This window comes from Ambystoma mexicanum, chromosome 3q (genome assembly GCF_040938575.1).
Source record: "Ambystoma mexicanum isolate Mex_15411 chromosome 3q, UKY_AmexF1_1, whole genome shotgun sequence".
In the NCBI taxonomy this organism is placed as follows: domain Eukaryota; kingdom Metazoa; phylum Chordata; class Amphibia; order Caudata; family Ambystomatidae; genus Ambystoma; species Ambystoma mexicanum.
Genome location: NC_090926.1, coordinates 1,226,330,017 through 1,226,344,097, shown reverse-complemented (window position 1 = coordinate 1,226,344,097; position 14,081 = coordinate 1,226,330,017). Strand labels below are relative to the sequence as shown.

At 57.8% G+C, this 14,081-nt stretch overlaps 1 protein-coding gene across 1 annotated transcript; it reads left to right on the top strand.

The window, feature by feature from the left end:
* The first annotated feature begins 1,451 nt into the window (after positions 1-1,451).
* On the top strand, positions 1,452-2,984 carry LOC138448095 (uncharacterized). Its single transcript, XM_069604643.1, has one exon. The coding sequence runs from the start codon at positions 1,452-1,454 to the stop codon at positions 2,982-2,984; it is 1,533 nt and encodes a 510-aa protein (XP_069460744.1).
* Positions 2,985-14,081: the final 11,097 nt, after the last annotated feature.

The following is a 14,081-nucleotide window of genomic DNA, read 5'->3' as shown; positions in this document are numbered from 1 at the left end:
CAGAGAGCCCTCTTACCCCAGGCCTACCCCAGAACCCATCTCACAGAGCACAGCTGTCACATCAGAGATCCCTCATACCTCAGGCATACCCCAGAGCCCATCTCACAGAGCAGAGCGGTCCCCTCCAGAGAGCCCCCATACCTCAGGCATACCCCAGAACCCATCTCACAGAGCAGAGCTGTACCACAGCACCCCCATACCTCAGGCATACCCCAGAGCCCATCTCACAGAGCAGCACTGTCACCTCCAGAGAGCCCCCATACCTCAGGCATCCCCAGAGCCCATCCCAGAGAGAAGAGCTGTCACCTAAAGAGCCCCCATACCTCAGGCATATCCCATCTCACAGAGCAGAGCTCTTACCACAGTGCCACCATAACTCAGACATACCCCAGAGCCCATCCCACAGAGCGAGCTGTCTTCTCCGAGAGCCATCATACCTCAGGCATACCCCAGAGCCCATCTTGCATACCCCAGAACCCATCTCACAGAGCAGAGCTGTCACCTCACAGAGCTCCCATACCTCAGGAAAACCCTAGAGCCCATCTCACAGAGCGGAGCTGTCACCTCAGAGAGCCCTCTTACCCCAGGCCTACCCCAGAACCCATCTCACAGAGCACAGCTGTCACATCAGAGATCCCTCATACCTCAGGCATACCCCAGAGCCCATCTCACAGAGCAGAGCGGTCCCCTCCAGAGAACCCCCATACCTCAGGCATACCCCAGAGCTTACCTCACAGAGAAGAGCTGTCCCCACAGAGTCCCCATACCTCAGGCATACCCCAGAGCCCATCTCACAGAGCAGAGCTGTCACCTCCAGAGAGCCCCCATACCTCAGGCATCCCCAGAGCCCATCTAACAGAGCAGAGCTGTCACCACAGCGCCCCCATACCTCAGGCATACCCCAGAGCTCATCTCACAGAGCAGAGCTGTCTCCTCCAGAGAGCCCCCATACATAAGGCATACCCCAGAGCCCATCTCACAGAGCAGCACTTTCACCTCCAGAGGGCCCCCATACCTCAGGCATACCACAGAGCCCAACTCTCAGAGAAGAGCTGTCACCACAGAGCCCCCATAATTCAAGCATACCCCAGAGCCCATCTCACAGAGCAGAGCTATCACCACAGCGCCCCCATACCTCAGGCATACACCAGAGCCCATCTCACAGAGCAGCACTGTCACCTCCAGCGAGCCCCCATACCTCAGGCATACCCCAAAGCCCATCTCACAGAGCAGAGCTGTAACCTCAGAGAGCCCCATACCACAGTTATACCCCAGAACCCATCTCACAGAGCAGAGCTCTAACCACAGATCCCCCATACCGCAAGCATACCCCAGAACCATCTCACAGAGCAGAGCTGCCACCTCCAGAGAACCCCCATACCTCAGGCATACCCCAGAGCCCATCTCACAGAGCAGCACTGTCACCTCCAGAGAGCCCCCATATCTCAGGCATGCCCCAGAGCCCATCTCACAAAGAAGAGCTGTCACCACAGAGCTCCCATACCTCAGGCATACCCCAGAGCCCATCTCACAGAGCAGAGCTTTCACCTCCAGAGAGCCCCCAGACCTCAGGCATCCCCAGAGCCCATCTCACAGAGAAGAGCTGCCACCGAAGAGCCCCCATACCTCAGGCATACCCCAGAGCCCATCTCACAGAGCAGAGCTGTCACCACAGCGCCCCCATACCTCAGGTATACCCCAGAGCCCATCTCACAGAGGTATCTTCTCCAGAGAGCCCCCATACCTCAGGCATACCCCAGAGCCCATCTCACAGAGCAGCATTGTCACCTCCAGAGAGCCCCCATACCTCAGGCATACCGCAGAGCCCATCTCACAGAGCAGAGCTGTCACCTCAGAGAGACCTCATACCTCAGGCATACCCCAGGGCCCACCTCACAGGGCAGAGCTGTCACCACAGAGCCCCCATATCTCAGGCATACCCCAGAGCCCATCACACAGAAAAGAGCTGTCACCTCCAGATAGCCCCCATACATACCTCAGGCATTCCCAGAGCCCATCTCACCGAGAAGAGCTGTCACCATAAAGCCCCCATACCTCAGGCATACCCCAGAACCCATCTCACAGAGCAGAGCTGTACCACAGCGCCCCCATACCTCAGGCATACCCCAGAGCCCATCTCACAGAGCAGCACTGTCACCTCCAGAGAGTCCCCATACCTCAGGCATCCCCAGAGCCCATCCCAGAGAGAAGAGCTGTCACCAGAAGAGCCCCCATACCTCAGGCATATCCCATCTCACAGAGCAGAGCTCTTACCACAGTGCCATCATACCTCAGGCATACCCCAGAGCCCATCTTGCATACCCAAGAGCCCATCTCACAGAGAAGAGCTGTCACCACAGAGCCCCCATACCTCAGGCATACCCCAGAGCCCATCTCACAGAGCAGAGCTTTCACCTCCAGAGAGCCCCCAGACCTCAGGCATCCCCAGAGCCCATCTCACAGAGAAGAGCTGCCACCACAGAGCCCCCATCCCTCAGGCATACCCCAGAGCCCATCTCACAGAGCAGAGCTGTCACCACAGCACCCCCATACCTCAGGCATACCCCAGAGCCCATCTCACAGAGGTATCTTCTCCAGAGAGCCCCCATACCTCAGGCATACCCCAGAGCCCATCTCACAGAGCAGCACTGTCACCTCCAGAGAGCCCCCATACCTCAGGCATACCCCAGAGCCCATCTCACAGAGCAGAGCTGCCACCTCAGAGAGACCTCATACCTCAGGCATACCCCAGGGCCCACCTCACAGAGCAGAGCTGTCACCTCCAGAGAGCCCCCATACCTCAGGCATCCCCAGAGCTCATCTCAGAGAGCAGAGCTGTCTCCTCCAGAGAGCCCCCATACATAAGGCATACCCCAGAGCCCATCTCACAGAGCAGCACTTTCACCTCCAGAGGGCCCCCATACCTCAGGCATACCACAGAGCCCAACTCTCAGAGAAGAGCTGTCACCACAGAGCCCCCATAATTCAAGCATACCCCAGAGCCCATCTCACAGAGCAGAGCTATCACCACAGAGCCCCCATGCCTCAGGCATACACCAGAGCCCATCTCACAGAGCAGCACTGTCACCTCCAGCGAGCCCCCATACCTCAGGCATACCCCAAAGCCCATCTCACAGAGCAGAGCTGTAACCTCAGAGAGCCCCCATACCTCAGTTATACCCCAGAACCCACCTCACAGAGCAGAGCTCTAACCATAGATCCCCCATACCGCAAGCATACCCCAGAACCATCTCACAGAGTAGAGCTGCCACCTCCAGAGAACCCCGATACCTCAGGCATACCCCAGAGCCCATCTCACAGAGCAGCACTGTCACCTCCAGAGAGCCCCATATCTCAGGCATGCCCCAGAGCCCATCTCACAAAGAAGAGCTGTCCCACAGAGCTCCCATACCTCAGGCATACCCCAGAGCCCATCTCACAGAGCAGAGCTTTCACCTCCAGAGAGCCCCCAGACCTCAGGCATCCCCAGAGCCCATCTCACAGAGAAGAGCTGCCACCGAAGAGCCCCCATACCTCAGGCATACCCCAGAGCCCATCTCACAGAGCAGAGCTGTCACCACAGCGCCCCCATACCTCAGGTATACCCCAGAGCCCATCTCACAGAGGTATCTTCTCCAGAGAGCCCCCATACCTCAGGCATACCCCAGAGCCCATCTCACAGAGCAGCATTGTCACCTCCAGAGAGCCCCCATACCTCAGGCATACCGCAGAGCCCATCTCACAGAGCAGAGCTGTCACCTCAGAGAGACCTCATACCTCAGGCATACCCCAGGACCCACCTCACAGGGCAGAGCTGTCACCACAGAGCCCCCATATCTCAATCATACCCCAGAGCCCATCACACAGAAAAGAGCTGTCACCTCCAGATAGCCCCCATACCTCAGGCATCCCCAGAGCCCATCTCACAGAGAAGAGCTGTCACCATAAAGCCCCCATACCTCAGGTATACCCCAGAACCCATCTCACAGAGCAGAGCTGTACCACAGCGCCCCCATACCTCAGGCATACCCCAGAGCCCATCTCACAGAGCAGCACTGTCACCTCCAGAGAGTCCCCATACTTCAGGCATCCCCAGAGCCCATCCCAGAGAGAAGAGCTGTCACCAGAAGAGCCCCCATACCTCAGGCATATCCCATCTCACAGAGCAGAGCTCTTACCACAGTGCCACCATACCTCAGACATACCCCAGAGCCCATCCCACAGAGCGAGCTGTCTCCTCCGCGAGCCATCATACCTCAGGCATACCCCAGAGCCCATCTTGCATACCCAAGAGCCCATCTCACAGGGAAGAGCTGTCACCACAGAGCCCCCATACCTCAGGCATACCCCAGAGCCCATCTCACAGAGCAGAGCTTTCACCTCCAGAGAGCCCCCAGACCTCAGGCATCCCCAGAGCCCATCTCACAGAGAAGAGCTGCCACCACAGAGCCCCCATCCCTCAGGCATACCCCAGAGCCCATCTCACAGAGCAGAGCTGTCACCACAGCACCCCCATACCTCAGGCATACCCCAGAGCCCATCTCACAGAGGTATCTTCTCCAGAGAGCCCCCATACCTCAGGCATACCCCAGAGCCCATCTCACAGAGCAGCACTGTCACCTCCAGATAGCCCCCATACCTCAGGCATACCCCAGAGCCCATCTCACAGAGCAGAGCTGCCACCTCAGAGAGACCTCATACCTCAGGCATACCCCAGGGCCCACCTCACAGAGCAGAGCTGTCACCACATAGCCCCCATATCTCAGGCATACCCCAGAGCCCATCACACAGAAAAGAGCTGTCACCTCCAGACAGCCCCCATACCTCAGGCATCCCCAGAGCCCATCTCACAGAGAAGAGCTGTCGCCATAGAGCCCCCATACTTCAGGCATACCCCAGAACCCATCTCACAGAGCAGAGCTGTACCACAGCACCCCCATACCTCAGGCATACCCCAGAGCCCATCTCAAAGAGCAGCACTGTGACCTCCAGAGAGCCCCCATACCTCAGGCATCCCCAGAGCCCATCCCAGAGAGAAGAGCTGTCACCAGAAGAGCCCCCATACCTCAGGCATATCCCATCTCACAGAGCAGAGCTCTTACCACAGTGCCACCATACCTCAGACATACCCCAGAGCCCATCCCACAGAGCGAGCTGTCTCCTCTAAGAGCCATCATACCTCAGGCATACCCCAGAGCCCATCTTGCATACCCCAGAAACCATCTCACAGAGCAGAGCTGTCACCTCACAGACCTCCCATACCACAGGAAAACCCTAGAGCCCATCTCACAGAGCAGAGCTGTCACCTCAGAGAGCCCTCATACCTCAGGCCACCCCAAAACCCATCTCACAGAGCACAGCTGTCACATCAGAGATCCCTCATACCTCAGGCATACCCCCAGTGCCCATCTCACAGAGCAGAGCGGTCCCCTCCAGAGAACCCCCATACCTCAGGCATACCCCAGAGCTTACCTCACAGAGAAGAGCTGTCCCCACAGAGCCCCATACCTCAGGCATACCCCAGAGACCATCTCACAGAGCAGATCTATCACCTCCAGAGAGCCCCCATACCTCAGGCATCCCCAGAGCCCATCTAACAGAGCAGAGCTGTCACCACAGCGCCCCCATACCTCAGGCATACCGCAGAGCCCATCTCACAGAGCAGAGCTGTCACCGCAGAGAGACCTCATACCTCAGGCATACCCCAGGACCCACCTCACAGGGCAGAGCTGTCACCACAGAGCCCCCATATCTCAATCATACCCCAGAGCCCATCACACAGAAAAGAGCTGTCACCTCCAGATAGCCCCCATACCTCAGGCATCCCCAGAGCCCATCTCACAGAGAAGAGCTGTCACCATAAAGCCCCCATACCTCAGGTATACCCCAGAACCCATCTCACAGAGCAGAGCTGTACCACAGCGCCCCCATACCTCAGGCATACCCCAGAGCCCATCTCACAGAGCAGCACTGTCACCTCCAGAGAGTCCCCATACTTCAGGCATCCCCAGAGCCCATCCCAGAGAGAAGAGCTGTCACCAGAAGAGCCCCAATACCTCAGGCATATCCCATCTCACAGAGCAGAGCTCTTACCACAGTGCCACCATACCTCAGACATACCCCAGAGCCCATCCCACAGAGCGAGCTGTCTCCTCCGCGAGCCATCATACCTCAGGCATACCCCAGAGCCCATCTTGCATACCCAAGAGCCCATCTCACAGGGAAGAGCTGTCACCACAGAGCCCCCATACCTCAGGCATACCCCAGAGCCCATCTCACAGAGCAGAGCTTTCACCTCCAGAGAGCCCCCAGACCTCAGGCATCCCCAGAGCCCATCTCACAGAGAAGAGCTGCCACCACAGAGCCCCCATCCCTCAGGCATACCCCAGAGCCCATCTCACAGAGCAGAGCTGTCACCACAGCACCCCCATACCTCAGGCATACCCCAGAGCCCATCTCACAGAGGTATCTTCTCCAGAGAGCCCCCATACCTCAGGCATACCCCAGAGCCCATCTCACAGAGCAGCACTGTCACCTCCAGATAGCCCCCATACCTCAGGCATACCCCAGAGCCCATCTCACAGAGCAGAGCTGCCACCTCAGAGAGACCTCATACCTCAGGCATACCCCAGGGCCCACCTCACAGAGCAGAGCTGTCACCACATAGCCCCCATATCTCAGGCATACCCCAGAGCCCATCACACAGAAAAGAGCTGTCACCTCCAGACAGCCCCCATACCTCAGGCATCCCCAGAGCCCATCTCACAGAGAAGAGCTGTCGCCATAGAGCCCCCATACTTCAGGCATACCCCAGAACCCATCTCACAGAGCAGAGCTGTACCACAGCACCCCCATACCTCAGGCATACCCCAGAGCCCATCTCAAAGAGCAGCACTGTGACCTCCAGAGAGCCCCCATACCTCAGGCATCCCCAGAGCCCATCCCAGAGAGAAGAGCTGTCACCAGAAGAGCCCCCATACCTCAGGACTATCCCATCTCACAGAGCAGAGCTCTTACCACAGTGCCACCATACCTCAGACATACCCCAGAGCCCATCCCACAGAGCGAGCTGTCTCCTCTAAGAGCCATCATACCTCAGGCATACCCCAGAGCCCATCTTGCATACCCCAGAAACCATCTCACAGAGCAGAGCTGTCACCTCACAGACCTCCCATACCACAGGAAAACCCTAGAGCCCATCTCACAGAGCAGAGCTGTCACCTCAGAGAGCCCTCATACCTCAGGCCACCCCAAAACCCATCTCACAGAGCACAGCTGTCACATCAGAGATCCCTCATACCTCAGGCATACCCCCAGTGCCCATCTCACAGAGCAGAGCGGTCCCCTCCAGAGAACCCCCATACCTCAGGCATACCCCAGAGCTTACCTCACAGAGAAGAGCTGTCCCCACAGAGCCCCATACCTCAGGCATACCCCAGAGCCCATCTCACAGAGCAGATCTATCACCTCCAGAGAGCCCCCATACCTCAGGCATCCCCAGAGCCCATCTAACAGAGCAGAGCTGTCACCACAGCGTCCCCATACCTCAGGCATACCCCAGAGCTCATCTCACAGAGCAGAGCTGTCTCCTCCAGAGAGCCCCCATACATAAGGCATACCCCAGAGCCCATCTCACAGAGCAGCACTTTCACCTCCAGAGGGCCCCCAGACCTCAGGCATCCCCAGAGCCCATCTCACAGAGAAGAGCTGCCACCACAGAGCCCCCATCCCTCAGGCATACCCCAGAGCCCATCTCACAGAGCAGAGCTGTCACCACAGCACCCCCATACCTCAGGCATACCCCAGAGCCCATCTCACAGAGGTATCTTCTCCAGAGAGCCCCCATACCTCAGGCATACCCCAGAGCCCATCTCACAGAGCAGCACTGTCACCTCCAGATAGCCCCCATACCTCAGGCATACCCCAGAGCCCATCTCACAGAGCAGAGCTGCCACCTCAGAGAGACCTCATACCTCAGGCATACCCCAGGGCCCACCTCACAGAGCAGAGCTGTCACCACATAGCCCCCATATCTCAGGCATACCCCAGAGCCCATCACACAGAAAAGAGCTGTCACCTCCAGACAGCCCCCATACCTCAGGCATCCCCAGAGCCCATCTCACAGAGAAGAGCTGTCGCCATAGAGCCCCCATACTTCAGGCATACCCCAGAACCCATCTCACAGAGCAGAGCTGTACCACAGCACCCCCATACCTCAGGCATACCCCAGAGCCCATCTCAAAGAGCAGCACTGTGACCTCCAGAGAGCCCCCATACCTCAGGCATCCCCAGAGCCCATCCCAGAGAGAAGAGCTGTCACCAGAAGAGCCCCCATACCTCAGGCATATCCCATCTCACAGAGCAGAGCTCTTACCACAGTGCCACCATACCTCAGACATACCCCAGAACCCATCCCACAGAGCGAGCTGTCTCCTCTAAGAGCCATCATACCTCAGGCATACCCCAGAGCCCATCTTGCATACCCCAGAAACCATCTCACAGAGCAGAGCTGTCACCTCACAGACCTCCCATACCACAGGAAAACCCTAGAGCCCATCTCACAGAGCAGAGCTGTCACCTCAGAGAGCCCTCATACCTCAGGCCACCCCAAAACCCATCTCACAGAGCACAGCTGTCACATCAGAGATCCCTCATACCTCAGGCATACCCCCAGTGCCCATCTCACAGAGCAGAGCGGTCCCCTCCAGAGAACCCCCATACCTCAGGCATACCCCAGAGCTTACCTCACAGAGAAGAGCTGTCCCCACAGAGCCCCATACCTCAGGCATACCCCAGAGCCCATCTCACAGAGCAGATCTATCACCTCCAGAGAGCCCCCATACCTCAGGCATCCCCAGAGCCCATCTAACAGAGCAGAGCTGTCACCACAGCGCCCCCATACCTCAGGCATACCCCAGAGCTCATCTCACAGAGCAGAGCTGTCTCCTCCAGAGAGCCCCCATACATAAGGCATACCCCAGAGCCCATCTCACAGAGCAGCACTTTCACCTCCAGAGGGCCCCCATACCTCAGGCATACCACAGAGCCCAACTCTCAGAGAAGAGCTGTCACCACAGAGCCCCCATAATTCAAGCATACCCCAGAGCCCATCTCACAGAGCAGAGCTATCACCACAGCGCCCCCATACCTCAGGCATACACGAGAGCCCATCTCACAGAGCAGAGCTGTCACCACAGTGCCCCCAAACCTCAGACATACCCCAGAGCCCATCTCACAGAGCAGCACTGTCACCTCCAGCGAGCCCCCATACCTCAGGCATACCCCAAAGCCCATCTCACAGAGCAGAGCTGTCACCTCAGAGAGCTCCCATACCTCAGTTATACCCCAGAACCCATCTCATAGAGCAGAGCTGTAACCACAGATCCCCCATACCTCAAGCATAACCCAGAACCCATCTCACAGAGCAGAGCTGCCACCTCCAGAGAACCCCCATACCTCAGGCATATCCCAGAGCCCCTCTCACAGAGCAGCACTGTCACCTCCAGAGAGCCCCCATATCTCAGGCATGCCCCAGAGCCCATCTCACAAAGAAGAGCTGTCACCACAGAGCTCCCATACCTCAGGCATATCCCAGAGCCCATCTCACAGAGCAGAGCTTTCACCTCCAGAGAGCCCCCAGACCTCAGGCATCCCCAGAGCCCACCTCACAGAGAAGAGCTGTCACCATAGAGCCCCCATACCTCAGGCATACCCCAAAACCCATCTCACAGAGCAGAGCTGTACCACAGCACCCCCATACCTCAAGCATACCCCAGAGCCCATCTCACAGAGGTATCTTCTCCAGAGAGCCCCCATACCTCAGGCATACCCCAGAGCACATGTCACAGAGCAGAGCTGTCACCTCAGAGAGACCTCATACCTCCGGCATACCCGAGGGCCCACCTCACAGAGCAGAGCTGTCACCACAGAGCCCCCATATCTCAGGCATACCCCAGAGCCCATCACACAGAAAAGAGCTGTCACCTCCAGACAGCCCCCATACCTCAGGCATCCCCAGAGCCCATCTCACAGAGAAGAGCTGTCACCATAGAGCCCCCATTCCTCAGGCATACCCCAGAACCCATCTCACAGAGCAGAGCTGTACCACAGCACCCCCATACCTCAGGCATACCCCAGAGCCCATCTCACAGAGGTATCTTCTCCAGAGATCCCCCATACCTCAGGCATACCCCAGAGCCCATCTCACAGAGCAGCACTGTCACCTCCAGAGAGCCCCCATACCTCAGGCATACCCCAGAGCCCATCTCACAGAGCAGAGCTGCCACCTCAGAGAGGCCTCATACCTCAGGCATACCCCAGGGCCCACCTCACAGAGCAGAGCTGTCACCACAGAGCCCCCATATCTCAGGCATACCCCAGAGCCCATCACACAGAATAGAGCTGTCACCTCCAGACAGCCCCCATACCTCAGGCAGCCACAGAGCCCATCTCACAGAGAAGAGCTGTCACCATAGAGTCCCCATACCTCAGGCATACCCCAGAACCCATCTCACAGAGCAGAGCTGTACCACAGCGCCCCCATACCTCAGGCATACCCCAGAGCCCATCTCACAGAGCAGCACTGTCACCTCCAAAGAGCCCCCATACCTCAGGCATCCCCAGAGCCCATCCCAGAGAGAAGAGCTGTCACCAGAAGAGCCCCCATACCTCAGGCATATCCCATCTCACAGAGCAGAGCTCTTACCACAGTGCCACCATACCTCAGACATACCCCAGAGCCCATCCCACAGAGCGAGCTGACTCCTCTGAGAGCCATCATACCTCAGGCATAACCCAGAGCCGATCTTGCATACCCCAGAAACCATCTCACAGAGCAGAGCTGTCACCTCACAGAGCTCTCATACCCCAGGAAAACCCTAGAGCCCATCTCACAGAGCAGAGCTGTCACCTCAGAGAGCCCTCATACCTCAGGCCTACCCCAAAACCCATCTCACAGAGCACAGCTGTCACATCAGAGATCCCTCATACCTCAGGCATACCCCAGAGCCCATCTCACAGAGCAGTGCTGTCACCTCCAGAGAGCCCCCATACCTCAGGCATCCCCAGAGCTTACCTCACAGAGAAGAGCTGTCACCACAGCGCTCCCATACCTCAGGCATACCCCAGAGCTCTTCTCACAGAGCAGAGCTGTCACCTCCAGAGAGCCCCCATACCGCAGGCATCCCCAGAGCCCATCTAACAGAGCAGAGCTGTCACCACAGCGCCCCCATACCTCAGGCATACCCCAGAGCTCATCTCACAGAGCAGAGCTGTCTCCTCCAGAAATCCCCCATACATAAGGCATACCCCAGAGCCCATCTCACAGAGCAGCACTTTCACCTCCAGAGGGCTCCCATACCTCAGGCCTACCACATAGCCCAACTCTCAGAGAAGAGCTGTCACTACAGAGCCCCCATAATTCAAGCATACCCCAGAGCCCATCTCACAGAGCAGAGCTATCACCACAGCGCCCCCATACCTCAGGCATACACCAGAGCCCATCTCACAGAGCAGAGCTGTCACCACAGCGCCCCCAAACCTCAGACATACCCCAGAGCCCATCTCACAGAGCAGCACTGTCACCTCCAGCGAGCCCCCATACCTCAGGCATACCCCAAAGCCCATCTCACAGAGCAGAGCTGTCACCTCAGAGAGCCCCCATACCTCGGTCATACCCCAGAACCCATCTCACAGAGCAGAGCTATAACCACAGATCCCCCATACCTCAAGCATAACCCAGAACCCATCTCACAGAGCAGAGCTGCCACCTCCAGAGAGCCCCCATACCTCAGGCATACCCCAGAGCCCATCTCACAGAGCAGCACTGTCACCTCCAGAGAGCCCCCATATCTCAGGCATGCCCCAGAGCCCATCTCACAAAGAAGAGCTGTCACCACAGAGCTCCCATACCTCAGGCATACCCCAGAGCCCATCTCACAGAGCAGAGCTTTCACCTCCAGAGAGCCCCCAGACCTCAGGCTTCCCCAGAGCCCATCTCACAGAGACGAACAGCCACCGCAGAGTCCCCATACCTCAGGCATACCCCAGAGCCCATCTCACAGAGCAGAGCTGTCACCACAGCGCCTCCATACCTCAGGCATACCCCAGAGCCCATCTCACAGAGGTATCTTCTCCAGAGAGCCCCCATACCTCAGGCATACCCCAGAGCCCGTCTCACAGAGCAGCACTGTCACCTCCAGAGAGCCCCCATACCTCAGGCATACCCCAGAGCTCATCTCACAGAGCAGAGCTGTCACCTCAGAGAGACCTCATACCTCAGGCATACCCCAGGGCCCACCTCACAGAGCAGAGCTGTCACCACAGAGCCCCCATATCTCAGACATACCCCAGAACTCATCTCACAGAGCAGAGCTGTCAACTCAGAGAGCCCTCATACATCAGGCATACCCCAGAGCCCATCTGGCATACCCCGGAACCCATCTCACAGAGCAGAGCTGTCACATCAGAGAGCCCACATGCCTCAGGCATACCCCAGAGCCCATCTCACAGAGCAGAGCGGTCCCCTCCAGAGAACCCCCATACCTCAGGCATAACCCAGAGCCCATCTCACAGAGAAGAGCTGTCACCACAGAGGCCCCATACCTCAGGCATACCCCAGAGCCAATCTCACAGAGCAGAGCTTTCACCTCCAGACAGCCCCCATACCTCAGGCATCCCCAGAGCCCATCTCACAGAGAAGAGCTGTCACCATAGAGCCCCCATACCTCAGGCATACCCCAGAACCCATCTCACAGAGCAGAGCTGTACCACAGCGCCCCCATACCTCAGGCATATCCCAGAGTCCATCTCACAGAGCAGCACTGTCACCTCCAGAGAGCCCCCATACCTTAGGCATCCCCAGAGCCCATCCCAGAGAGAAGAGCTGTCACCACAGAGCCCCCATACCTCAGGCATACCCCAGAGCCCATCTCACAGAGCAGAGCTCTTACCACAGTGCCACCATACCTCAGACATACCCCAGAGCCCATCCCACAGCGCGAGCTGTCTCCTCCGAGAGCCATCATACCTCAGGCATACCCCAGAGCCAATCTTGCATACCCCAGAACCCAACTCACAGAGCAGAGCTGTCACCTCACAGAGTTCCCATACCTCAGGAAAACCCTAGAGCCCATCTCACAGAGCAGAGCTGTCACCTCAGAGAGCCCTCATACCTCAGGCCTACCCCAGAACCCATCTCACAAAGCAGAGCTGTCACATCAGAGAGCCCTCATACCTCAGGCATACCCCAGAGCCCATCTCACAGAGCAGAGCCGTCCCCTCCAGAGAACCCCCATACCTCAGGCATACCCCAGAGCTCACCTCACAGAGAAGAGCTGTCCCCACAGAGCCCCCATACCTGAGGCATACCCCAGAGCCCATCTCACAGAGCAGAGCTGTCACCTCCAGAGAGCCCCCATACCTCAGGCACCCCCAGAGCCCATCTAACAGAGCAGAGCTGTCACCACAGCGCCCCCATACCTCAGGCATACCCCAGAGCTCATCTCGCAGAGCAGCACTTTCACCTCCCGAGGGCCCCATACCTCTGGCATACCCCAGAGCCCATCTCTCAGAGAAGAGCTGTCACCACAGAGCCCCCATAAATCAAGCATTCCCCAGAGCCCATCTCACAGAGCAGAGCTGTCACCACAGCGCCCCCATACCTCAGGCATACATTAGAGCCCATCTCACAGAGCAGAGCTGTCACCACAGCGCCCCCATACCTCAGGCATACCCCAGAGCTCATCTCACAGAGCAGAGCTGTCTCCTCCAGAGAGCCCCCATACCTAAGGCATACCCCAGAGCTCATCTCACAGAGCAGAGCTGTCACCACAGAGAACCCCCATATCTCAGTTATACCCCAGAAACCATCTCACAGAGCAGAGCTGTCTCCTCCAGAGAGCCCCCATACCTAAGGCATACCCCAGAGCTCATCTCACAGAGCAGAGCTGCCACCTCCAGAGAGCCCCCATATCTCAGGCATACCCCAGAGCTCATCTCACAGAGCAGAGCTGTCTCCTCCAGAGAGCCCCCATACCTAAGGCGTACCCCAGAGCTCATCTCACAGAGCAGAGCTGCCACCT